Raw genomic sequence first — 25,787 nt, 5'->3', positions numbered from 1 at the left:
TGTTGCCCTCCTTCTCCTCCACCAGAGAACCCTGCTGCCCTCCTTCTCCTCCACCAGAGAACCCTGCTGCCCTCCTTCTCCACCACCAGAGAACCCTGCTGCCCTCCTTCTCCTCCACCAGAGAACCCTGTTGCCCTCCTTCTCCTCCACCAGGGAACCCTGTTGCCTTTCTCCTCCTTCTCCCCCACCGTAAAACCCTGCTGCCCTCCTCCTCCACCTTAGCGCGCCCCAGGTAAGGACGTCCCTTTCCATCCAGCCTCTCCCTCCACCCCTCCTCACCGGGACATGTACGGCAGCGCCAGAGCCGCCAGCCACATCGACAGCAGCCCCTCCCGCTCGCCACGCCTGCCTCGCTCGCCCCGCCTCGGGCACCGGAGGGTCCACAGCGGGGGGGGCGGCGGGGGCGGCGGGGGGGGGGGCAAGACGCTCTCTATGGAGAACATCCAGTCTCTCAACGCCGCCTACGCCACCTCTGGGCCCATGTACCTGAGCGACCAGGAGGCTGTGGGCTCCACCGCCACCTACCCCAAGGGCACCGTGACCCTAGGCCGCGCCTCCAACCGGGCCATGTATGGAGGTCGGGTCACCGCCATGGGCAGCAGCCCCAACATCGCCACAGTGGGGCTGGGCCACCACCACGCCGACCTGCTCTCCTACAGCGACCTGGGCTCCCTGTCCATGCTGCAGCACCACCACCACCACCACCAGCAGGGGCTGCCCTCGGCACTGCTGCGGCAGGCGGTGCGGGGTGGCGGGGAGCTGCTGGAGATGCAGGCCCAGCTCAGGGACATGCAGAGGGAGAATGAGCTGCTGAGGAGAGAGCTGGACCTGAAGGACAGCAAGCTGGGCTCCTCCACCAACAGCATCAAGAGCTTCTGGAGCCCCGAGCTGAAGAAGGAGAGGGTGATGAGGAAGGAGGAGGCGGCAAGGACCTCCATCTTGAAGGAGCAGATGAGGGTCACCCACGAGGAGAACCAGGTGAGACCAAGCCAACAAGACTGCACACTCTCACCAACACTCAGTGCAGCCCGGCACACCCTGCATGTGTCTCTCACCCTCACATAGTCCTCTGCACTCAGTCCTCTGCACTCAGTACCAGTCACACTCTCTCTCTCTCTGAAGGTGCGCTGGGTATGTCCTTTTGTCCAGAGGAATCGACTTTGTGCTTTGGTTTTTCAATTCATGCGGAAACCTTTCTGGAAAGAGGTGTTGGCATTCATGAATGTTTTAACATACATTCAAACGCGCTCTTAACCTCTTTCTGACTATAGCAGGTCTCTTTCAACATGAATGAACAGATATTGAGGACAGCTGTGGATATGAAATGTCCATCTGGAAGAATGTGTTCCTATGACTATGTTTAGCATTGAGAATTTTAGGTGTTTTATCGTGGTAATAACCATCAGTCAGTGTGACGAGGCAGTTTTATAGGGTTCAGTGCTGGCTACTTTCACTGATATCTCAAATATTCATCCTGACAGCTTTTTATGATTCATTTCAAAGTAACGTTTAGACTCCCACTGCATGGGGGTGCGTGAGTGTTCAAATAGATCAAGAGGATGGTTGTCATATTTGTTTCCAAATTTCAATTCTATCAGGGTTTCCCGCAGCATTTTTCAGTTAAGGCGGCCGCCTAAGCAACACACGCCTGCCGCCTTAACTACGTTGTTTTATTTTAATTTTAATAGCGATATCCTCCGTGTTACTCTGTCCTGTTTTCTCCCTTCCATTCCAAAACGCCAGTCTCCCTTTTCTGCAAAACGTATTAGTCTATCGCACAAACTAGCCCCCCCCCGCCTGGTCTGACTCCAAACCCCACCCTGCCACCTTAACTATTAGCACCTAAACCCTGTGTATGGTCTATTGGTGTAGAGAACATTAGAAGACTGTTTCATGGCAAAATCAGTATGTGCTTGTCCTGAAATATGATGTCAAATGATGGTGAGCAGTTGCTGATAATATTCAGTGAGTTGAAGATGTGGCTAAGCAGTGTTTAACTTGTGTGTTGAGGTGACGCACATGGGTTGCCTATAGTGTGGTGATGTGTGTGTGTGTGTGTGTGTGTGTGTAAAGTCGTGGCCTCGTTAAATCACTCTCTGTGAAGAGAGGAGAAGTGGAGAAGTGCAACGCCTGGAGAGGAATGTCAAGGACATTGTTGTCTGTCTGCTCTCCCTCCTCTCTCTCTCTCTCTCTCTCTCTCTCTCTCTCTCTCTCCCTCCCTCTCTCTCTCTCTCTCTCTCTCTCTCTCTCTCTCTCTCTCCCTCCCTCCCTCCCTCCCTCCCTCCCTCCCTCCCTCCCTCCCTCCCTCCCCCTCTCTCCCTCCCTCCCTCCCTCCCTCCCTCCCTCCCTCCTTCTCTCTCTCTCTCTCTCTCTCTCTCTCTCTCTCTCTCACTCACTCACTCTATCTCTCTCTCTTACATATCTTTAGTAGTTGTCCTCTGGGCACCATATGGGATTCCTCTGACATACATTCATTATCAAGTGAAGGTTGATTAGACAAGAGTAGATGTATATGTGTATGTATCCAATTAGACTGGCAACAACTGAGAATGAAAACCCAGCTCTAGAAGCAGTGATGTCTGGGTAAGCAGAATGTCTGTCAGCATGTGAGAAGGAAGCTGAGGCCTTGATAGCCACCTGTATGGATCTCTGTATAGCGTGTTTGTTTCATGCAGGTGTGTGTTTGCTCATCTCACATAGCGATGCAGTCAAAATAGTGCGTGTGTGTGTGCCAGGTGTGTGTGCCTGAACATGTGCTCCCACCCTGGACGATCTGTTATCTCTGGCTCGGCCGTGTGGGTAGAGGATATGCACACTTTCACATGCACACAGCCACACACGCACATACACACACACACACGTGTAAACACACACACTCACACACGGTCATGCTGTCTCTGATTGTCTCTCTGCATGGGGGCTTGTGCGTTCCTCTTGTGCATTAGGTCTTCGAAGCTGCCTGGCTCGAAGCAGTGAAGCCAGCCCGTGGGACTGTGTATGTGTGTGTATGTGTGTATGAGAGAGCGTGTGTGTCTTTTGTGCAGAAATTGTGTGCGTGCAAACTCTAAATCAAGCGTGCTAATCTGCTGTGTAGAGGGGCTGTGTGCTAATATGTCCTCAGGACTTCTCTCTGGCACCAGTGTGTAGGGGGCAGACTGTTTGTGTGTTTGTGGGTGTGTATTCGTGGTTGTGTGTTTGTGGGTGTGTGTATGGTCAGGATTGTGCCTACTCATTCTTCATGTGTGACGTCTAAACTGAAACATGAACAGCAGAGTTTGACCACCATGCCATTTGAGAGGTACATACTATTGGTATTTTTGGCGTTCTTGGTGACTTGTGTTCTTTGGATTGGAACCGTACTTGGGCAATGAAAGACAAGTTCGCAAGAACACAAGAACGGAAAGAAACATGGCTTGATAAAAGGCCACTGTGTCTCCAGAAGCAGGCAGTGTTAGGCGAGGAGAAAAGGGGTCACTGAAGATTAAAAGATGTGAGGAAAAGAGCTAAATTTAGGGAAAGAGTGTAGTCTGGTAAAGAGGAAGACTTTCTGGAGTAAAGGTGAAGAGAGCAGAGAGAAGCCAACCCTTTGAAACTTTGAAGCATCTTGTCCCGAAAGTGAGAAAGGATATCTGGAGAGACAAAGAGCCATACAGGAGATGGGAGGCAGGATCAGAGGCAGGATCAGCCGTTGTGGCTAAGCCATAGTCTGTGTGTGTGTGTGTGTGTGTTTGCTCACTCATCTCCCACCAGCAGCGAGGCGGAGCTGTGAGGAGGCAGTGAGACGTGAGCAGGTTTAGGTTATTGATCGCCGCAGGCTCTCCCCGCGCGCCCTGGCCCAGCGCTGGCCTAACGAGGTGGACTGGAGCTGTCAGCTGCCTCTCTCCCAGGACGTGTCGGTCCCCGGCCCCCCAGCCACGGCCAGTCTCCCCTGGGAGAAAGACCCAGACAGGCTGCAGCTGTAATGGAGCGACACGGTGACTCTCTGGGAGTTTAGTGAGGTGGTCGCATTGACTGACAGAACGACTGGACATGAAGTTTGACTTGCTACTGATCAAATAGTGGTACATTGATACTAACAAAGCAGTCTAACAGCCAGTTTCCCCCTTGTTTGACGTGGTGCTGTCTTTGGTACTGTGTGTAGGAGTCAAGGAACAGGGAGATAGAGGCACATTCTCTTTCTAAGATGTCGCTGATTTTCTGGACGCTGTGGTGAAGCAGGAGACTCCAGTACTATAGGAGAGACTCCAGTACTGTAGGAGAGACTCCAGTACTGTAGGAGAGACTCCAGTACTGTAGGAGAGACTCCAGTACTATAGGAGAGACTCCAGTACTGTAGGAGAGACTCCAGTACTGTAGGAGAGACTCCAGTACTATAGGAGAGACTCCAGTACTGTAGGAGAGACTCCAGTACTGTAGGAGAGACTCCAGTACTATAGGAGAGACTCCAGTACTGTAGGAGAGACTGCAGTACTGTAGGAGAGACTCCAGTACTGTAGGAGAGACTCCGGTGCTGTAAGAGAGACTCCTGCACTGTAGTAGAGACTCCAGTACTATAGGAGAGACTCCAGTACTATAGGAGAGACTCCAGTACTGTAGGATGTATCAGGAGAGACTACTATAGGGTGTATCAAGAGAGACTGTACTGTAGGATGTATAAGGAGAGACTGTACTGTAGGATGTATGTGAGTCTGTCTGACTCATGAAGTTGTGACTCATCAAGTCCGTGTGATTGTCACCCACCAATGTTCACTGACGCACAGAAAGGGCTAAGGTGCAACAGCAGGGGGGTGCGATATAGCACTGATGTAGTGAGAGAAGGAGGGAGGTGTGGAGAGAAGAGTGAGTGAGTGTGTAGACTGGTGGAGAGCCCTTGTCATTGTGTTGATACCTTTTAACTGCCTATGAGCCGATTTTGTGTGTGTGTGCATGTGTGACTACCAGTCTGGGTGACATTTGTCATCAGTGCAACACAGCTCCAGTGAGCTCTGCTTGCATGTCTGTCGTCAGAGAGACAATACATCATGTCTGAGTCACCTTCCTTCATCTGCTCCATCTGTGGCCGACCCTCCGACCAGCTCTCCAGTCTGGTGTGGGAGGTTGCCTTGTTCCTAGTCTGGTCCTGGGATGATGAGACTAAATGTATGACTATTCCAACTGGATACATCGAAATACTAAACACATCTAAATACTGTTAACATCCAGTACTAATAAGCATCTACATACTGTTAACATCCAGTACTAATAAGCATTTACATGCTGTTAACATCCAGTACTAATAAATATCTACATGCTGCCTTAAGGTCGTTTATCTCCTCATGTCTACTTTGGCCTCCTGCATCCTATTCCCACCTTACTGCTGTAATCACAGGCTGTTGCCCAACATGAAACACACATACACACACACAAAGACAAAGGAAACATCTAAAAGGTGGATTACAGTAAGGATGGTCTGACTCAACATCTCCCACACACACAAGCGCTCTGTTTGTGAGCGTGTGCCAACGTGTGTGTGTGTGTTTAAGAAGCAGGCACCTCAGTGGAAATGTAACTTTCCCTCAAGACAAACTCCACGTACCCCTAGAGACTGCTGACTCACGACAGCTGAGTCACGACAGCAGCACTCCATCTCCCCTCACAGACCCCTGGTCTGGGCCCTCCAGCTCCCCTCACAGACCCCTGGTCTGGGCCCTCCAGCTCCCCTCACAGATCCCTGGTCTGGGCCCTCCAGCTCTCTTCACAGACCCCTGGTCTGGGCCCTCCAGCTCCCCTCACAGACCCCTGGTCTGGGCCCTCCAGCTCTCTTCACAGACCCCTGGTCTGGGCCCTCCAGCTCCCCACACAGACCCGTGGTCTGGGCACTCCATCTCCCCTCACAGACCCCTGGTCTGGGCCCTCCAGCTCTCTTCACAGACCCCTGGTCTGGGCCCTCCAGCTCTCACTGACCCCATTCAGTAGGTGGATAGGCGGATGACAGTGGGTGGAGGGGTGGATGAGGATGGAGGGGTGGATGAGGGTGGGTTGAGGGAAGGATAAGGCTTGGTTATTGAAGACTGCTGATTGTAACCCCAGTGTGCAATCATGCAGATGGAGTTATTGGACCGCTTCCCTCAACCACCATGAAAGGACAGAATATTGATCTGAGGAAGAGAGAGGAGTGAAAGAGAGAGATGGAGAGAAAGACAGATGGAGATAGAGGTAGAGAAAGAGAGAGACTGAGAGAGAGATAGAGAGACTGAGAGAGAGACTGAGAGAGAGACTGAGAGAGAGACTGAGAGAGAGAGAGAGAGAGTGAGAAAGAGAGGGGAGAGAGAGATGACAGTGGGAAAAGCCAATGAGAAATGAAGTAATGTCCTCAATGATCTCCTTGCAGGGAGAGATAGAATTTCTCCTGCAGATTTTGTGTGATCCTGTCTGTGGTTCGGGGAGTTCATTGGGTGGGGTGGGGAATTGGACTGAATGTATGCCATTAGAGGGAAAATACAGTTTGTTTTACACATCAACTGTACTATAGTATGATATATACTACTAACAGATATACAGTATAAATCTATATTAGGCCTAACTCTTCTGTATATATGTTGTGAGAGATGAGCAGAGAGATGAGCAAAGAGATGAGCAGAAGACAAAAGTAACATCTGATCCTCACCAGCACAAACCCTCCCCCCTCCTCTCCTCCTCCCCCTCCCCCCTCCCTCCCTTCCTCCTCTCCTCCTCCCCCTCCCTCCCCCCCACACACCTCTTTTACCATTTCAGTATGTTTTACTTTTAGTATTTTGATCAAACAACATGACAGAGGTCTTTGTGCAGGACACTGTGTGTGAAGATGGTCTGAAGTGACAGACTGCTGCCAGGTGGTTTCTGTGCCCTGGCCTTGTGTCTTACGTAAGCCCAGAGCCCAGAGCAGCAGAAGTAAGATGCTGCTCTCGCTCCAGCACTCCGCTCATCAGCGCCCTGTCTGGGGACACACTGCCCCCTGCAGGACGGGGGGACACACTGCCCCCTGCAGGACGGGGGGACACACTGCCCCCTGCAGGACGGGGGGACACACTGCCCCCTGCAGGACGGGGGGGGACACACTGCCCCCTGCAGGACGGGGGGACACACTGCCCCCTGCAGGACGGGGGGGGACACACTGCCCCCTGCAGGACGGGGGGGGGACACACTGCCCCCTGCAGGACGGGGGGACACACTGCCCCCTGCAGGACGGGGGACACACTGCCCCCTGCAGGACGGGGGGGGACACACTGCCCCCTGCAGGACGGGGGGACACACTGCCCCCTGCAGGACGGGGGGACACACTGCCCCCTGCAGGACGGGGGGACACCCTGCCCCCTGCAGGACGGGGGGGGACACACTGCCCCCTGCAGGACGGAAGAACATACGTCATCAAATCAGATGTATTCATAAGGTGTGGGGGGAAAAATCGATTCACATTTTACATTTACATTTATGCATTTAGCAGACGCTTTTATCCAAAGCGACTTCCAAGAGAGAGCTTTACAAAAGAGCATAGGTCACTGATCATAACAACGAGATTGTCCCAAACATTGCGAGCAGCCAAAACATGAAACATACATGGTGGAAAACCAAATAAGTGCCAAAGGGAAGAACCGTAAGAGCATGCAGTTAAACAAATTACAATTGAACAACATGAAACTCCCCACAAGAGTACAAGAGTGTACCTGTAGAAAAAACAATCAACAGTAAAATATTTTACAACGAGTACAAGAATTTGAAACCGTTACAACTAACCAACAAGAGCAACAAGTCTCTCAATACGAGTCATTGTGATCCTGGAAGAAACTAACATCAGGTCCAGCCAAGCATTCCTAAGTGCTGTTGTACTCCCGGAACAAGTGCGTCTTGAGCCTTTTCTTGAAGGTGGGGAGACAGTCAGTGTCCCTGATGGAGGTGGGGAGTTGATTCCACCATTGGGGGGCCAGACAGGAGAAGAGCTTGTGTTGGGACCGGGCGCTCTTGAGCGGTGGGACCACCAGACGGTTGTCAGAAGAAGACCGTAGGTGGCGGGTGGGGGTGTAAGGCTGGAGGAGAGACTTGATGTAGTCGGGTGCAGTCCCGTTCACCGCTCGGAAGGTCTTGAATCTGATAAGGGCCATGATGGGAAGCCATTGGAGGGAGATGAGGAGCGGGGTAACATGGGAGCGTCTGGGTAGATTGAAGACCAGACGGGCCGCCGCGTTCTGAATCCTCTGGAGAGGGCGGGTTGCGCATGCTGGGAGACCGGCAAGCAGCGAGTTGCAGTAGTCCAACTTTGAGAGGACAAGTGCTTGGACTAGCAGCTGGGTGGAATGCTCAGACAGGTATCTCCTGATCTTCCGGATTTGTGACCCCAAGAATCGAATCGTGAGGTACCAAAAGCTTCCCACCCCTAGTATTCATACAGTCCTTTTTAAAAGCAATGTCACAGAGAGGATCCGGTGTTACTGGGACACCTCTAGCCCTCAGCAGTGCAGTGAGGTGCACATGTTATAGAAGGGTTCAGTGTCTCCAGGAACAGTGTCTCTCCATGAACAGTGTCTCTCCAGGAACAGTGTCTCCAGGAACAGTCTCTCCAGGAACTGTGTCTTTCCACCAGTGATGGTTCAGAAGTGTCTCTGCCTCTTTCCACAAAGGTTTCCCCCTGAAACTGGAGATGTCCGGTTGACCTGCTGTGATCCAATACCTTCATGCATTTCAGTTTTACACCAATTTCAAGAAGGATGAATGGATGGTTGAAAGATATTTATATTTATTTTTCTCATGGGTACTGCTTTCACCACCCATCTCTGTTACATGTGTGTATATGTGTGTGTGTGTGTGTGTAAGTGTGTGTGTAGGAGTGTGTGTATGTGTGTGTAGGTGTATGTGTGTTAGTAGGGGTGTATGTGTGTGTGTGTGTAGGGGTGTGTTTGTTCTGACGCTGTGTTCATTCTCTCTGTTGGCTCCGCCCTCGCTAGCTGCTGGACGCCCGCAGGACCAAGGTTTGTCTGCTATGTTTGCCTCTGCTGACGTGGCACAACATAGAGTCTCCCTCAGGGCGACGTGTGTCCCCGCCCCCCCACTCCCCCACCAAACCCCAGGGTCCTCAGACACCTGGCTGGTTGTCCCCCCTCCCCCAACACACACACGTCCTCAGATGAGCCCAACACTACAGAGAGGTGTGTGATGTCACCAGACCCTGTACAGACACTGTTGCTTCTGACACACTCTGTCACCGCAAGTGTGTACGTACCCCTCTGTGTAATCCCCCCCCTGACACTACCCCTTCTCCTGCCCCTGTCCTGCCCGTCCTGCGCCTTGTCCTCCCCCTGTCCTGCCCCTGTCCTGCCCCCTGTCCTGCCCCTTCTCCTGCCCCTGTCCTGCCCCTTGTCCTTCTCCTGCCCCTGTCCTGCCCCTGTCCTGCCCCTTCTCCTGCCCCTGTCATGCCCCTTCTCCTACCCCTGTCCTGCCCCTGTCCTGCCACTTTCCTGCCCCTGTCCTGTCCCTTCTCCTGCCCCTGTCTTGCCCCTTCTCCTGCCCCTGTCATGCCCCTTCTCCTACCCCTGTCCTGCCCCTGTCCTGCCCCCTGTCCTGCCCCTGTCCTGCCCCCTGTCCTGCCCCCTGTCCTGCCCCTGTCCTGCCCCCTGTCCTGCCCCTTCTCCTGCCCCTGTCATGCCCCTTCTCCTACCCCTGTCCTGCCCCTGTCCTGCCCCCTGTCCTGCCCCTGTCCTGCCCCCTGTCTTGCCCCTGTCCTGCCCCCTGTCCTGACCCCTGTCTTGCCCCTGTCTTGCCCCTGTCTTGCCCCTGTCCTGCCCCCTGTCTTGCCCCTGTCCTGCCCCTGTCCTGCCCCTGTCCTCCCCCTGTCCTGCCCCTGTCCTGCCCCCTGTCCTGCCCCTTCTCCTGCCCCTGTCCTGCCCCTTGTCCTTCTCCTGCCCCTGTCCTGCCCCTGTCCTGCCCCTTCTCCTGCCCCTGTCATGCCCCTTCTCCTACCCCTGTCCTGCCCCTGTCCTGCCACTTTCCTGCCCCTGTCCTGTCCCTTCTCCTGCCCCTGTCTTGCCCCTTCTCCTGCCCCTGTCATGCCCCTTCTCCTACCCCTGTCCTGCCCCTGTCCTGCCCCCTGTCCTGCCCCTGTCCTGCCCCTGTCTTGCCCCTGTCCTGCCCCCTGTCCTGACCCCTGTCTTGCCCCTGTCCTGCCCCCTGTCTTGCCCCTGTCCTGCCCCCTGTCTTGCCCCTGTCCTGCCCCTGTCCTGCCCCTGTCCTGCCCCCTGTCCTGCCCCTGTCCTGCCCTCTTCCAACCCTACTCAAACTACTCACAGGTTTTGTGCTCTGATGGCATAACTGCACGATGCGTGCACCTCCCCCTATGAAACGTTTTGCTCCTCTTTTCTGTTTGTGCCCAAAACTTTCTTCTTCTTTTTTTAACCCCTTTCGTAACAAACACTTTTTTAGTGTTTAAATAGGTTTTGTTATTAATGAGTCTCTCAGGTAAGGACACCTCTCCTTATCCAGACACCACATCCCGAGCCAAGCTGACATCATGACATCAGGAGTGTTGCGCTAACAGGTCTCACAGTCAGAGTTTCTTACAGAGACCTTCCCAACACTTCAAGCTATCTAGAGACATTATCTCCTTCCGTAGTCTCTCATGACCATACACCGGTTTGTATTTCCACCCTATGTAGACATCCTTATTTGATCAAATAAAGCAACTGTATTTATTTCGTACAAGACAAACATCCTGAGTCTCACGTGTTTTACAGCTACCTTCCTTTCTCTGAGAAGGAATCCTGCATCTAATTACATTTACATTTATGCATTTAGCAGACACTTTTATCCAAAGCGACTTCCAAGAGAGAGCTTTATAAAAAGAGCATAGGTCACTAGTCATAACAACGAGCCCCAAACATTGCGAGCAGCCAAAACATGAAGCATACATTGTGGAAAACCAAATAAGTGCCAAAGGAAAGAACCATAAGAGCATGCAGTTAAACAAGTTACAATTGAACAACATGAAACTCCCCACAAGAGTGCAAGAGTGTACCTGTAGAAAAAACAATCAACAGTAAAATATTTCACAGCGAGTACAAGAATTTGAAACCGTTACAACTAACCAACAAGAAGATTAGATTAGACTGATTAGACTTGACTAAAGTATGTGTTTTCACCTATTCAGTCCTAAACTCAAAGATGGAGGAGAGAAGTGAGTCTGCTGTTTGATGCAGGAGGAGCAGTTACAGCAGGTGCTCTCTGTTTTGATCTACCAAACACGGAGGTAGCTCTTCCCAGCCATCCCATCATCTCTGACGGCATTTTTCCTCTTGGCCTTTCCATTTAATTCCACCAGTTGGAGTAAATCTGTCCAGAGTTTCAATGGTAGACAGACATTTTTAGCTTGTTTGTACAAAAATAGTTACCAGATAAACAGTCAATGGATGCTTCAGCAGACAGGACTTGTTTATTTGTTTTGGCGCCAAACTATTTTGTATGTTTTGTTTTGCATTTTTCCACATGCTCTAGTGTGGTAAGTTTCTTTTTTTATAAAGTATTTCCCATACTTGGTGTGTGTGTTCTGTATGTGTGTGTGTGTTCTGTACACCTAAACCCCTCCTCTCCACAGAGTCATGACCAGCTCCTCAGTACCCACCTCCTCTGGTTTCTGTACTGTGTTCCCCCTCTTTAGAATGGTTGTATAGCACCAGAATAGGACTGATCAGTTAACCCTGCCTCTTGGAATCACCCTAACATCCCTATGCCTCCCTGCCCCCCCTTCTCTCCTCCACCTCCATCTTCCTCCCCATCCTCCCCCATCCTCCCCCCTGCCCCTCCTCCCCATCCTCCCCCATCCTCCCCCCATCCTCCCCCATCCTCCCCCCTGCCCCTTCTCCCCTCCTCCCCATCCTCCCCCCTGCCCCTTCTCCCCTCCTCCCCCCTGCCCCTCCTCCCCCATCCTCCCCCCTGCCCCTTCTCACCTCCTCCCCCCCAGCACCTTCAGCTCACCATCCAGGCCTTGCAGGATGAGCTGCGTACCCAGAGAGACCTGAACCACCTGCTGCAGCAGGAGAGCCGGCTGGGCTCTGACCACTTCACCTCCATCGAGCTCAACGAGGACAACTTCCGCCGGCTGCAGGCGGAGCACGACCGTCAGGCCAAGGAGCTGTTCCTCCTGAGGAAGACCCTGGAGGAGATGGAGCTGAGGATTGAGACCCAGAAACAGACCCTGGGCGCCAGGGACGAGTCCATCAAGAAGCTGCTGGAGATGCTGCAGAGCAAGGGCCTGCCTCCGGGGCCTGGCCGGGGGGCGGAGGAGGAGGAGCAGGAGCGGACGAGACGCATCGCGGAGGCAGAGGCTCAGCTGGGACACCTGGAGGTCATCCTGGACCAGAAGGAGAAGGAGAACATCCACCTCCGAGAGGTACGGCCCTGTCTCCTCCCTCTGGTGTCCTGGTGTGCCGCCAGGTGTGCGGCTGTCGAATGGACACCGGTTGGCTCACTAGGAGGATCGTGTCGAGTTCTCACAGGAACTATAAATCAGAGCGTAGAGTGAGATCATGAGGGGGTTGACCTCATGGCTGTGAGAGTGTAGAAATATGTTCACAAATTCTAGAATTCCCTCTCTCTGCTTCTGTCTGGCTGGAATGTTTACTCCCGAACACTAGAGGGCGCCACTAGACTTGAGCTGTGAGAAGGTTGTAGGAGCAGTCAGCATGAGTGCATGTCTCCATGCCGTCACACCTGGGCTCTCCTCGCTCTCCGGCTGCTCAGAACCAACATCTTGACATCCGCTAAACACTTTAACACTGTCTGACTCTTCACAAGTGACTGGGTGAGACCACAGCACAGCAGTTTGTTTTGTTGCCCCCCCGTGTGACTTGAGCTCTTGTGGGTTCTCCAAGGAGCTGCACAGGAGGAACCAGCTGCACCAGGACCCAGGGAAGACCAAGGCTCTGCAGACCATCATAGAGATGAAGGTGAGAGGCACAGCAACATGACATCATAGCAACATGACATCATAGAGATGAAGGTGAGAGGCACAGCAACATGACATCATAGCAACATGACATCATAGAGATGAAGGTGAGAGGCACCATATATATATATATATATATAAAGGGTAGATGTCTCGTCCGCGTTGCCAGACAACGGAGTCAAACGTCCGCACATGGCGGCCATATTGCTACAGTCAACTCGCTCACCCATAACATTGTGTTGGTGCTACATGTACTTTTTAAATGACCATAACTTGCTCAATTTTCAACCGATTTTTTAACGGTTTGGTTTGTTATCAACGTCAGAGATGTCGTTATGCCACTGCATACTTATTAATAATTATGTAATTTTTTTACAAATACAATAGAAGTATGCAGTGGCATAACGACATCTCTGACGTTGATAACAAACCAAACCGTTTAAAAATCGGTTGAAAATTGAGCAAGTTATGGTCATTTAAATAGTACATGTAGCACCAACACAATGTTATGGGTGAGCAAGTTGACTGTTCTGGACTAGACTCCGCTGTAAGACATCTAGTCTTTATCTATGAGAGGCACAGCAACATGACATCATAGCAACATGACATCATAGAGATGAAGGTTAGAGGCACAGCAACATGACATCATAGAGGGACATGGGAGTCAGGTGGCTGAGCGGTTAGGGAATCGGGCTAGTAATCTGAAGGTTGAAAGTTTTCGCCCGGCCGTGTCAAATGACCTTGTGTCCTTGGGCAAGGCACTTCACCCTACTTGCCTCGGGGGGAATGTCCCTGTACTTACTGTAAGTCGCTCTGGATAAGAGCGTCTGCTAAAATGACTAAATGTAAATACAACATGACATCATAGAGATGAAGGTGACAGGCACAGCAACATGACATCATAGAGATGAAGGTGAGAGGCACAGCAACATGACATCATAGAGATGAAGGTGACAGGCACAGCAACATGACATCATAGAGATGAAGGTGAGAGGCACAGCAACATGACATCATAGAGATGAAGGTGACAGGCACAGCAACATGACATCATAGAGATGAAGGTGACAGGCACAGCAACATGACATCATAGAGATGAAGGTGACAGGCACAGCAACATGACATCATAGAGATGAAGGTGACAGGCACAGCAACATGACATCATAGAGATGAAGGTGACAGGCACAGCAACATGACATCATAGAGATGAAGGTGACAGGCACAGCAACATGACATCATAGAGATGAAGGTGACAGGCACAGCAACATCACTCACATTTAGTTAAACCATAAAAAAAAAAAATCTACACAATAACATTAAACTATTATATATACATGTAGTATATATACATGCAGTATATATACACATGCTGTTTTATCCTAACATGGGAAAATGTGTCGAAACTTTTGGCTGGTACTGTATATGGTTGTTATGTCGTGTCAACTTCAGGTGCTCCTTTGATCCTTCACTCCAGTCTTACTGGTTGTTTATTATGTTGCTTCCGCTCCGGCCCGGCAGCCAGGACAGGTGTGGTAGGGTTCTGGAACGTTCTCTAGGCTACATGCTCTCAGCCTGCATTAACAGCACGATTTGGCAAGTTTGAGCAAAAGTGTCATTTCAGCCGATACAGGATTGCAATTTGAGCTTTCTGCTTGCGGTGCATGAATGTGATTGGACCAGAAGATCAACTTCAGCCAGCTAGCTAGTGATGATGTAATCGCCCATGAAGATGGGACTTCTGATGTTGTTTTGTCAAGTTGTTTTAGTTTGTCATCGACCCTTTCACAGAAATTGTTGACTAAATTAGCGATGATATCAAGTGTAAGAACTGCTATGTAATGACATACTGTCATTTTTTGATCATGTTTACTTCTGAATGGTATAGATAGTTATGCCAATGCATACTATCATGGGGAGTGGATGAGGGGTTCTCCAGAGGTAAATACATACATGAAAAGGGCATAATAATGTTACCAAAACACATCATATTTGGTGAAATTATGTTTTACAAAACAGCGTCACCCCTCTAATGCTAAGCCATAACTGCTGCGTTGCTCTGTCATTAATTTACACCACACATTAATGTACACCACACATTAATGTACACCACACATGAATGTACACCACACATGGATGCCCATCTGTAGCTGTAGAAGGTGCTGTGAGTGATGGTGATGCAGGACAGATGGATCTCAGCGTTGTAGAGCCGCCCTGCGTTAGCAGCAGCTTCAGGTACGACCACACAACTGCCTCACTGTCCGCCTCTCATCTCCTCTGCAGAGCCATGACATCACTTCCTAAAAATAAATCATGACCTCACACCAGGCCTGACACGCACACAGCCCGTGCAGGATTGAAGCGCTGCTTGCTCGAGCGGTCTCCCAGCATCCCTCAGCACGGTCATGTGACCAGCACACCAATGGGTCCCAGCGATCAGAGCAACACCCCCACCCCCCTCTGGAGGAACTCCCTGCTCCTCTCCTTCTCCTCCTCCTCTCCTGCTCTCCTCCTCCTCTCCTCCTTTCCTGCTCTCCTCCTCCTCTCCTCCTCTCCTCCTCTCCTCCTCTCCTCCTCTCCTGCTCTCCTCCTCCTCTCCTCCTTTCCTCCTCCTCTCCTCCTCTCCTGCTCTCCTCCTCATCTCCTCCTCTCCTCCTCCGCTCCTCCTCTCCTGCTGTCCTCCTTCTCCTCCTCCTCTCCTCCTCTCCTCCTCTCCTCCTCTCCTGCTCTCCTCCTCCTCTCCTCTTCTCCTCCTTTCCTGCTCTCCTCCTCCTCCTCTCCTCCTCTCCTGCTCTCCTCCTCCTCTCCTCCTCTCCTGCTCTCCTCCTCCTCCTCTCCTCCTTTCCTCCTCTTCTCCTCCTCCACAGCCATGTCGATGCTGATGGCAGCATGAGTAATTCCCCCCCCCTCCCCTCGCTCGCTAGAGACAACATAGCGCACTGAACCTGCTTGACTGCTGCTACCATGGAAACAGGTGTGGTTGTTTATAACAGGCAGATACAGAGAGGGAAATGAAAGGGAGCCAGCCTTCCGAGATAGCGTGAGATGGACTCTGATCAGGTGGTGCACCGAACGGATGCGGATAGGAAAGTCTTCGCCCGGCTGAGGTATGATACCATCTCCTGTCGTATTGATGAGCAGCAACGCTGTCTGAGGCGGTGTTTATGGGCTGGTGGGTAAAGAGTCTGGCGAGGCAGGTGTAGACCCCAATAGCTGTGGGTGTCCCAGGACATGTGCCCCCCCACTCTGGAGCACTGTCAGGGGGACACGCTGGAGTAGCCGATCAGCCCTCCCCGGATTGTCCATCTCGCTCACGAGGGAGCGAGGCATGGGGCTTGGTATGAAAGCGAAAGAGAGACGGGGGGGTGAGGGAGGGAGGGGATATAAACAGAGAGAGAGAGGGAGGGATATTATACTATAAACAGAGAGAGAGAGAGAGAGAGAGAGAGAGAGAGAGAGGAGGGACGAGATACAAACAGAGAGAGGTCCCTGTTTGCTCAGTACTCTCTGCAGGAGTAGGAGATGGACCATGGCTAATCTCGAAGACGTTGGATTATTTATTTAAAAAGCTGCAAAGTTAAGGCTGTGCGTAGCGCTGGCAGTTCAGAGAGCTTCTGTACCGATGTGTGGAGGACTAGTAGGCGTCACGTCTGGTCTTTCTGCTCCTCGTCGTGTCTCTCCCTCCTCTGGCTGGTCTCTCCTCTGGCTGGATGTCTGCTCAGTATTATCAGATGGTAATTAATCTTTGGAGAGAGAAAGATGGAGAGAAAGATGGAGAGAGAGAGAGAGAGAGAGAGAGAGAGAGAGAGAGAGAGAGAGAGAGAGAGAGACTGAGGGAGAGAGAGAGAGAGACTGAGGGAGAGAGAGAGAGAGACTGAGGGAGAGAGAGAGAGACAGAAGGAGAGAGTAAGAGAGGCTTTTGATTTCATCCATGGATATTTCAGTCACTCAGGCTCACAGCTACATCCAGCAAAAAAATATTCTCTCTTTTTTTTTACTCTCTCTTTTACTCTCTCCTTATTTCTTGTGCTTTTGAACATGGATTGTTGTACTGGATCATGAGCTAGGCCTGATCATCTGTGTGTGTGTGTGTGTGTGTAGGATACCAAGATTGCGTCTTTGGAGCGCAACATTCGGGATCTGGAGGATGAGATCCAGATGCTGAAAGCAAGCGGTCTTCTGAACTCTGAGGACAGGGAGGAGGAACTCAAACAGATGGAGATCTACAAGAACCATTCCAAGTTCATGAAGACCAAGGTACATACACACCACACACTCACACATTCACACACATCACACACTCACCACAGACATCCAGACTTGGAGCATGGACACAGACACACGAAAAAACTACACCCGACTGATAGAGGCTCCCAGATTCACGTAGCCTAAAACGTTGCTAAAAGACTCATTATTGGCACCTCTGATGTCTAGTGACTTGACAGGGCTGACTGTCAGGCTGAAAGGAGCTAGCTTTAGCGCTAAACGACCTGCTGGCTTCAGCAGTGCTGTGCTGACAGCTATCTGAGATGATGGTTTGTTGATGCTCAGCGTTTAGCATGAGACAGTCAGGAAGAGGGAGGCCAGATTGGAACTTCAATGTGTTTTCAGATTTCTTTTATATAGAAAACATTTGAATGTTGGCTAATCTACCCGAAACTGTGTTTTTTTAAGTGAAGGACTATCATTTTTTGATAAACGAATTAAAGAATTTTGCACGGCACGGGAGATAACAGCACATAAATATCATGATTAGAAACTGTGTTAAGCATGTACATAACCAGGGAACGCATCATCACTGTGTGTGTGATTGTAATTGGTTGATCCGGCTCCGCTCAACTTCAGCCGTCTCTGATTGGCTCTGCCACAGTGTTTGCTAACACAGTTACCTGACTAGGCCCGGTTAGCATGTCTAGCTCGTCTGTCTGGTCTGTGATCTTCTGTGAGTCCAGGTGTGAGATGTCTCATGTCTGCCCGGCTAGCTTCACGGCAGATTTGTCTGTTTACATCCACTCAACACCAGTTTTGTTGTCTTATATTTAGAAGCCTTTTCATCAATCATAGATCAGGGTGCTGGTTAATGTATGAAGCGTACAGGGGAGCCAGTCCTGAATGCATCTTTAATGAGAGAGACGGGACTTACTCTGGGCCACAAGCAACTCTCCCCCACACTACCCCCCCAGAGGCTGTTAGTCCACGGATCAACCAATCACAACCACACACACGTTGATGACCTGGTCATCCTGGTCCCTTCCCTTCCTGTCCATCTACCTGGCTGTCCTGTGGCTGACCACTCACGCTGCTCATTCTTATTCTTATTTTTATATATTTGTATTTTATATTTAAATTGTTGTGTTCTTAGATTGTTTAGTTCTTAGAAATAGTTAAACTTTTGTACTTTTACTTAATTTAAAATTCGTATATGTTTAGTGTTTTGCACCTCCCTGCCACAGTAAATTCCGTGTTTGTATAACATACATGGTGAATAAATCGAATTCTGATTCTGATTGTGTGATGCTGCGCCGGTCACACAGCCTACAGGCTACCACGGCTTTACTCTGAACTGAGTTGAACTTTGAATCTCTGTGTTTCAACACCCATTGGCACTTTTCTTGACGCATGACTATGTTTAGCCTGTGTTCTGCACCTCTCTTTCACCAACCGTCTCTGGAGTAGAGGATTCCTCACTGAATCACTCCTACCAAGGTTTCTTCAATTTTTTCTCTGAGAGTTTTCCTTGTCTTCCTTGAGGGTTGAGGTTGGTTGAGGGGCAGTTTTATGGATAGATTTGAATTGATGATGCGCCCCCTAGTGTTGGTTTGTAACTTATCACAGTGTCATGTTGATATTTCTGTCCCGTTGACCCTGTTGGTCACAAACAGAGTACTGTGGTGTGAAGTTGACAGTGTGCCTGTGTGTGTGACAGATCGACCAGCTGAAGCAGGAGCTGTCTAAGAAGGAGTCAGAGCTGCTGGCTCTGCAGACCAAGCTGGAAACGCTGAACAACCAGAACTCCGACTGCAAGCAGCACATCGAGGTGCTGAAGGAGTCGCTCACCGCCAAGGAGCAGCGAGCCGCCATCCTGCAGACAGAGGTAGACTCACACACACACACAGAGATACACACACAGACACACAGAACAGATACACACACAGAACAGATACACACACACACACAGGACAGATAACCACACAGGACAGATACACACACACACACACACACACACAGGACAGATACACACACACACAGGACAGATACACACACAGGACAGATACACACACACACACACACACACACAGAACAGATACACACACACACAGGACAGATACACACACAGGACAGATACACACACACACACACACACTCAGGACAGATACACACACACACAGGTCAGATACACACACACACAGAACAGATACACACACACACAGGACAGATACACACACAGGACAGATACACACACACACACACACACACAGGTCAGATACACACACACACAGGACAGATACACACACAGGACAGATACACACACAGGACAGATACACACACACACACACACACACACACAGGACAGATACACACACAGGACAGATACACACACACACACACACACTCAGGACAGATACACACACACACAGGTCAGATACACACACACACAGGACAGATACACACACACACACACACACACTCAGGTCAGATACACACACACACAGGACAGATACACACACAGGACAGATACACACACAGGGCAGATACACACACACACACAGGACAGATACACACACAGGACAGATACACACACAGGACAGATACACACACACACAGGACAGATACACACACACACACACACACACAGGACACACACACACACACAGGACAGATACACACACAGGACAGATACACACACAGGACAGATACACACACACACAGGACAGATACACACACACACACACACACACAGGACACACACACACACACAGGACAGATACACACACACACGTGCATACACACCCAGACCCAGATGTGTTGGTGGATGGTGTCTGGTACTAACAGATGTGGCATCATCCCAAGTCACCAGGCCTCGTTTGGCCTCCAAGCAGGCTGAGACGTTCGGCCAGAACATGGAGCGTCTAAATGTAACCAACTAAGGAACAAGTGTTCTGTCTCCAACGTGAGCCTCTCTCTTCAAGCTCTATTATTCGTGTGTTTGTGCACATGTGTGTGTCTCTATTTACATTTACTCTTTTAGTAGACGCTTTTATCCAAAGCGACTTACGAGAGAGAGCTTTACAAAAGTGCATAGGTCAATGATCATAAACAACAATCATAAAAATAATAAAAAACCTCAAAACATTGCGGGTATCCAAAACATGAAGCATACATTGTGAAAAGCTATGTAATGTGTGTGTGTGGGAGTCAGGTGGCTGGCTCTGCTAAATGACTAAATGTGTGTCTGTGGTGTGTGTGTGATGTCTGTGGTGTGTGTGTGGTGTCTGTGGTGTGTGTGTGTGTGATGTCTGTGGTGTGTGTGTGTGTGTGTGATGTCTGTGGTGTGTGTGTGTGGTGTGTGTGTGTGGTGTGTGTGTGTGTCTGTGGTGTGTGTGTGTGGTGTCTGTGGTGTGTGTGTGTGGTGTCTGTGTGTGTGTGTGTGGTGTGTGTGTGTGTGTGGCGTGTGTGTGGTGTCTGTGGTGTGTGTGTGTGTGTGTGTGGCGTGTGTGTGTGTCTGTGGTGTGTGTGGTGTGTGTGTGTGGTGTCTGTGGTGTGTGTGTGTGTGGTGTCTGTGGTGTGTGTGTCTGTGGTGTGTGTGTGTGTGTGTGTCTGTGGTGTGTGTGTGTGTGTGTCCGTCCCTCAGGTGGACGCTCTGCGCCTGCGTCTGGAGGAGAAGGAGTCGTTCCTAAACAAGAAGACCAAGCAGCTGCAGGAGCTGACGGAGGAGAAGGGCTCCCTGGCCGGGGAGATCCGGGACATGAAAGACATGCTGGAGGTCAAGGAGAGGAAGATCAACGTCCTGCAGAAGAAGGTGAACATCCTTCCCAACCTGACGTGTTCACATCAACCGTTCTTTATCTTGGATGTGTTCAGAATAAAGTTTGAGGCGATTGGACTGTGATTCCCTGGCTGTAGTGTAGGTTATAAACACACACATGCTCTTCATCACCGTGACCTCTACTCTCCCACCCTCCCTCTCTCTCCATCTCTCTCTCTGTTTCTGCTTCTTTCTCTCCTGTTCTCTCTCTCTGTTTCTCTCCATCTTTACACTCCTATTTTCTTTATCTTAACTTCCTCATCTTTACCTTCATATCTGTTTCTTTCTGTCACATGCTGTTTGGAGGGAGTTGAACTCTTTCCTGACCATCAGGTGCTCAGGGCTGTAAACCGTGAAAGGCCTGAACAGGAAATGAGTTGTGTTCCAGAAACTGATTGACAGCGGAGGAAACCAATCCTATGGATCCGGCCAAACTAAATGTTTATGTGCAGTTTTGACCTCACGGTGACTCCCCCCCCCCCTCCCAAACCACCATGCTTGTCCTGACCTCCGACCCTGGTCCTGACCTCTGCCCCTGGTCCTGACCTCTGCCCCCCAGATTGAGAACTTGCAGGAGCAGCTGAGGGACAAGGACAAGCAGCTGTGCAGTCTAAAGGACCGGGTCAAGTCCCTGCAGACGGACTCCAGCAACACGGACACAGCCCTGGCCACCCTGGAGGAGGCTCTGTCTGAGAAGGTGCTACCCGCAGCTGCAGCTCTCAGAGCACCAGAGGATGTACTGCTGAACTTACACTACAGCAGCATTAGGACAGGATTTGTGCTACACATGGGCGAGTTGTCTATGTTTTCTCAAAAGCCCTGAATCTGAAGCTTTGACAAGCTAGGCTTGTTACTTAAGTTTTAATCTGTATTTGGTGGCAAGATCAATAATTTCGTGTCTCTGCTTTACTCTAATTGGTTTTAGGCTTCTATGTTCTCCTCTCCCCTCTCCTTTCACTTTCACAAGTTTTGAAAGGTTGTTAATTTTCCGCAAAAAGTTTTGGAATGTTGAAGATGTATTTTGCCCAAAAAGTTTTGATAAAAGTTTTTATAGGTTTAAAATAAAAATCCCCCAAAAGTTTAGATAGGTTGAAAAAGTATTTTCTCCTAAATAATTTGAAAAATAAGTACTCTATTGTACTCTGCTCTGCTTTACTCTACTTAGTTTTAGGCTTCGGTGTTCTCCTCTTTCCTCTCCTTTCCTTTCAAGTTTTGAAAATAAAGTTTTGAAAGGTTGAAAAAATATTTTCCCCAAAAAGTTTCCAAAAAAAGTTTTGAAAGGTCGAAAAAGTATTTTCACAAAAAACTTTTTCGAGCTACATCGACAATTACGAAGGTAAGGCTTATTAACTCACACAGTAAGAGTAGCTAGCTATCACTAGCTGGCTATCACTAACTAGCTATCGAACAGATTTGAGCAGTGACATTAGCTAGCTAGGCTAGACTCAATCATCTGATTATCAGCTTGCTTTCTAGTTGTTAATGTTAACAGATTAATAATTGGTCGCAATAAGGTAACGAACGTACAAATAGATGTATGACTGCACAGAATAACAATGAGTCCAACGTAATGTTTATATTACAGAGAGCAATTTTTTTTTTTTTATGCTCAAATTAATGCAATGAAATGTGCCTTGCGCACTCGCATCAACTGTAAGTCCCTTTCTAAACTCAAAATAAAAACAGGTCCTAGGTTGGGCCTAAGCCCTGAATGTTGACAACGTCTGGTTCCGCCCCTGTTGCTACAGTTACTTTTGATTGTTGAGTCATTTAGCCAATGCTTTTAAGCAAAATATAAATAGTGCATGAAGAGAAGATCAAGGATCTGAAGTGCAGAGCTCGACAGTGTTTTGGTGCTCAGAGTCAAGGAACGGTCTGAATGTAGCCTACTGCCAACATCACAAAGTTACCTCAGCCACCAGGGACGGTGAGCAATGGTGTTAATGCATTTGTGCGTGTGCATATGTGTGCTTGCGTGTGTGTGTTTGTGTGTGTGTCAGGAGAGGATAATCGAGCGACTGAAGGACCAGAGAGAGAGGGAGGACAGGGAGAGGCTGGATGAAGTTGAGTCCTACAAGAAGGAAAACAAGGACCTCAAGGAAAAAGTCAACACTCTGCAGGTGGAGTTAACAGAGAAGGAGGTTAGTCGTGTGAGTGTGTGTGTGTGTATTTTAGGCGTCCTTAACATCTAAAGGGTGTATGCATGTTTTTTACATTTACATTTACAAATTTTACATTTCAAATTGAATTTTGGTATCTATTTGCTGGGGCATGTTTTGCAAATTAAATCTCAAATGTCTATTTCTTTTTCATTTTAATTAAGTGAAATATTGAGCACTCTTGAAGAAGAAAATAAAAATGCAAATAGGATGATTGATTACTAATTTCATTTATGAGTCAAATAATGCAGCCACATTCTTAAAATGCAAATGCATTTCTGGAAATGCATTTGCATTTGAATTTTGGTAACGATTTGCTTCCATACAGTCCAGCCTGATAGACCTGAAGGAGCATGCCTCGTCGCTGGCTTCCTCTGGGCTGAAGAAGGACTCCAAGCTGAAGACCCTGGAGATCGCAATCGAGCAGAAAAAGGAGGAGTGCAGCAAGCTGGAGACACAGCTGCAGAAGGTGGGTGCGTCCTCAGCTACGCCCCTAACCCTAACCCTAACCCTCCAGAACACTGCAGGTAGACTCAGCTACGCCCCTAACCCTAACCCTCCAGAACACTGCAGGTAGACTCCAGAACACTGCAGGTAGACTCCAGAACAGGGCAGGTAGACTACAGAACACTTCAGGTAGACTCCAGAACTCTGCATGTAGACTCCAGAACACTGCAGGTAGACTCAAGAACACTGCAGATAGACTAGTACCTCCAGAACACTGCAGGTAGACTACAGAACACTGCATGTAGACTATAGACCACTGCAGGTAGACTACAGAACACTGCAGGTAGACTACAGAACACTGCAGATAGACTACAGAACACTGCATGTAGACTATAGAACACTGCAGATAGACTACAGAACACTGCAGATAGACTAGTACCTCCAAAACACTGCATCTAGACTGAAGCAGGTGGATCTTGAGGTTAGAGGTCGACTGAGGAAGACGTAGTCTGGTGATTGTGGTGGTTTCCAATGAGAAGTTTACAGTAACTGAATTTGAACAATTTACCAGTGTTATTTCTGCTATGACATAGAAGGAAAGTACCGAAAGAAATGATCTTATCGACCTGTTGATTTCTAGGCTCATTTGACTGACTGGTAAAGTTAATTTCCTGGATGGTTTGAGTTTCGACACTTTAATCCCTGCATGAGTCACGTCCTTCATGGCAGATATTAAGACTTTATCTTACAGCCTCATTTGAAATATTGTTGGCCGCTCTCAAAAGAAGAAGTGATTAGAATCTTTTGGTAACAATTCAATGCCAAATTATACAAAGTTTAGTTGCATCAGTCATTTATTTACTGTTAATTATGGGCTGTGAACTTAAGTCTCTCAGGACTGAATCCTTGTTTTCATGATCATACCAGCACCCCATCTTCACCCAATGTGCTGTTCGGTTTCACGCTGTTTAAAGTACAATTGTTGTTTAAATATTGTGGAAAACCAAAACAATATAGTAATTGTTCCTAATACTTACCAACATGCAGGGGGTCAGATGGCTGAGCGGTTAGGGAATTGGGCTATTAATCAGAAGGTTGCCGGTTCAATTCTTGCTGTGCTAAATGACGTGTCCTTGGGCAAGGCAGTTCACCCTACTTGCCTTGGGAGAATGTCCCTGTACTTACTGTAAGTCACTGGATAAGAGCGTCAGCTAAATGACTAAATGTAAATGTAATGTAACATGCTGTAATGAAATTAACAGAATGTGAAGACAGAATTGAAGAAAAGTATGAAAGTATAAAACTTAATATCTGCGTTCATGACATGTGTGCTGAGGAGATGGTCCTGTCTCCTGTCATACCGTCTCTGCCCCAGGGGAGTTAAATCCCCCCCGGTCTCCCCCTGATCCCCCCCTGCCCCAGTCCCCCTCCTTCCCCCAGCAGTCCCCCCAGGAACATGTCAACCTGTCTGCTGTCTGACCTTCCTTTAACATGTACCATGTAACACATCTACTTCTGCCCTGATCCCACTAACTCTACAGTACATGCTAACAATCCTTTCCTTGGGTCTGCCCCCTCCCTCCATCCCTCCATACCTCCATCCCTCCTTTCTTTCCCCCTCTCCCCCACACCTTTGCTATGTAGCAAGCTGAGCAGCTTTTCAGTCAGATGAACAACCCTGTAAGTGTTCCTCCCCAGCTGTCTGTGGTCGTATTAAAGCATGAGGATCGTGTCTGGCTCCTGGAGTGTTTGTAACGTGATGGTGTGGTTCTCACGGCCCGACGCTCTGACACCTACATGCATGCTGGTCTTGGCACTCTGCAGGCCCCTGTTAGACCTGCTCAGCACACATAGACACGGTTAGCATTAGCATTGTTAGCGTTAGCATTTTATAAGACAAGGTTAGCATTAGCATTGTTAGCATTAGCTTTTCTTTATCAAGGAAAATTTGTTTGAGCTATACCTATAGCATTAGCATTAGCTATTACTCATCATGAGTTGTAGCTTGTGATGTTAATTAGGAATTTTTGGATTGAGTGTCATATTTTTTAACCCTTGTGTTATCTTCGGGTCATTCTGACCCATCAGTCATTGTGACCCACCGTCATATTGTGACAAATTTACCTCATACAAAAACAAAGTGAAGCATTTTCCTTTAACCCCCCACATTGCAAAGGTTAAAAGAATATAATTTTTATTTGTTTTTGTATTAGGT

The 25,787-nt window shown here is 49.2% G+C and overlaps 1 protein-coding gene across 1 annotated transcript in view; it reads left to right on the top strand.

The window, feature by feature from the left end:
• The first annotated feature begins 285 nt into the window (after positions 1-285).
• erc2 (ELKS/RAB6-interacting/CAST family member 2) overlaps positions 286-25,787 on the top strand; it is a 38,874-nt gene continuing 13,372 nt past the window's right edge. The window contains exons 1-9 of the mRNA XM_067237878.1: positions 286-978; positions 11,963-12,391; positions 12,873-12,947; positions 17,042-17,197; positions 18,867-19,034; positions 20,793-20,960; positions 21,526-21,663; positions 22,967-23,107; positions 23,454-23,594. Of these exons, the coding sequence (XP_067093979.1) occupies positions 286-978; positions 11,963-12,391; positions 12,873-12,947; positions 17,042-17,197; positions 18,867-19,034; positions 20,793-20,960; positions 21,526-21,663; positions 22,967-23,107; positions 23,454-23,594 (2,109 nt within the window). The remainder of the gene's footprint in view (positions 979-11,962; positions 12,392-12,872; positions 12,948-17,041; positions 17,198-18,866; positions 19,035-20,792; positions 20,961-21,525; positions 21,664-22,966; positions 23,108-23,453; positions 23,595-25,787) is intronic.

This window comes from Osmerus mordax, chromosome 1, assembly GCF_038355195.1.
Source record: "Osmerus mordax isolate fOsmMor3 chromosome 1, fOsmMor3.pri, whole genome shotgun sequence".
NCBI classification, from domain to species: domain Eukaryota; kingdom Metazoa; phylum Chordata; class Actinopteri; order Osmeriformes; family Osmeridae; genus Osmerus; species Osmerus mordax.
This window is presented reverse-complemented; position numbering and strand designations above follow the sequence as displayed.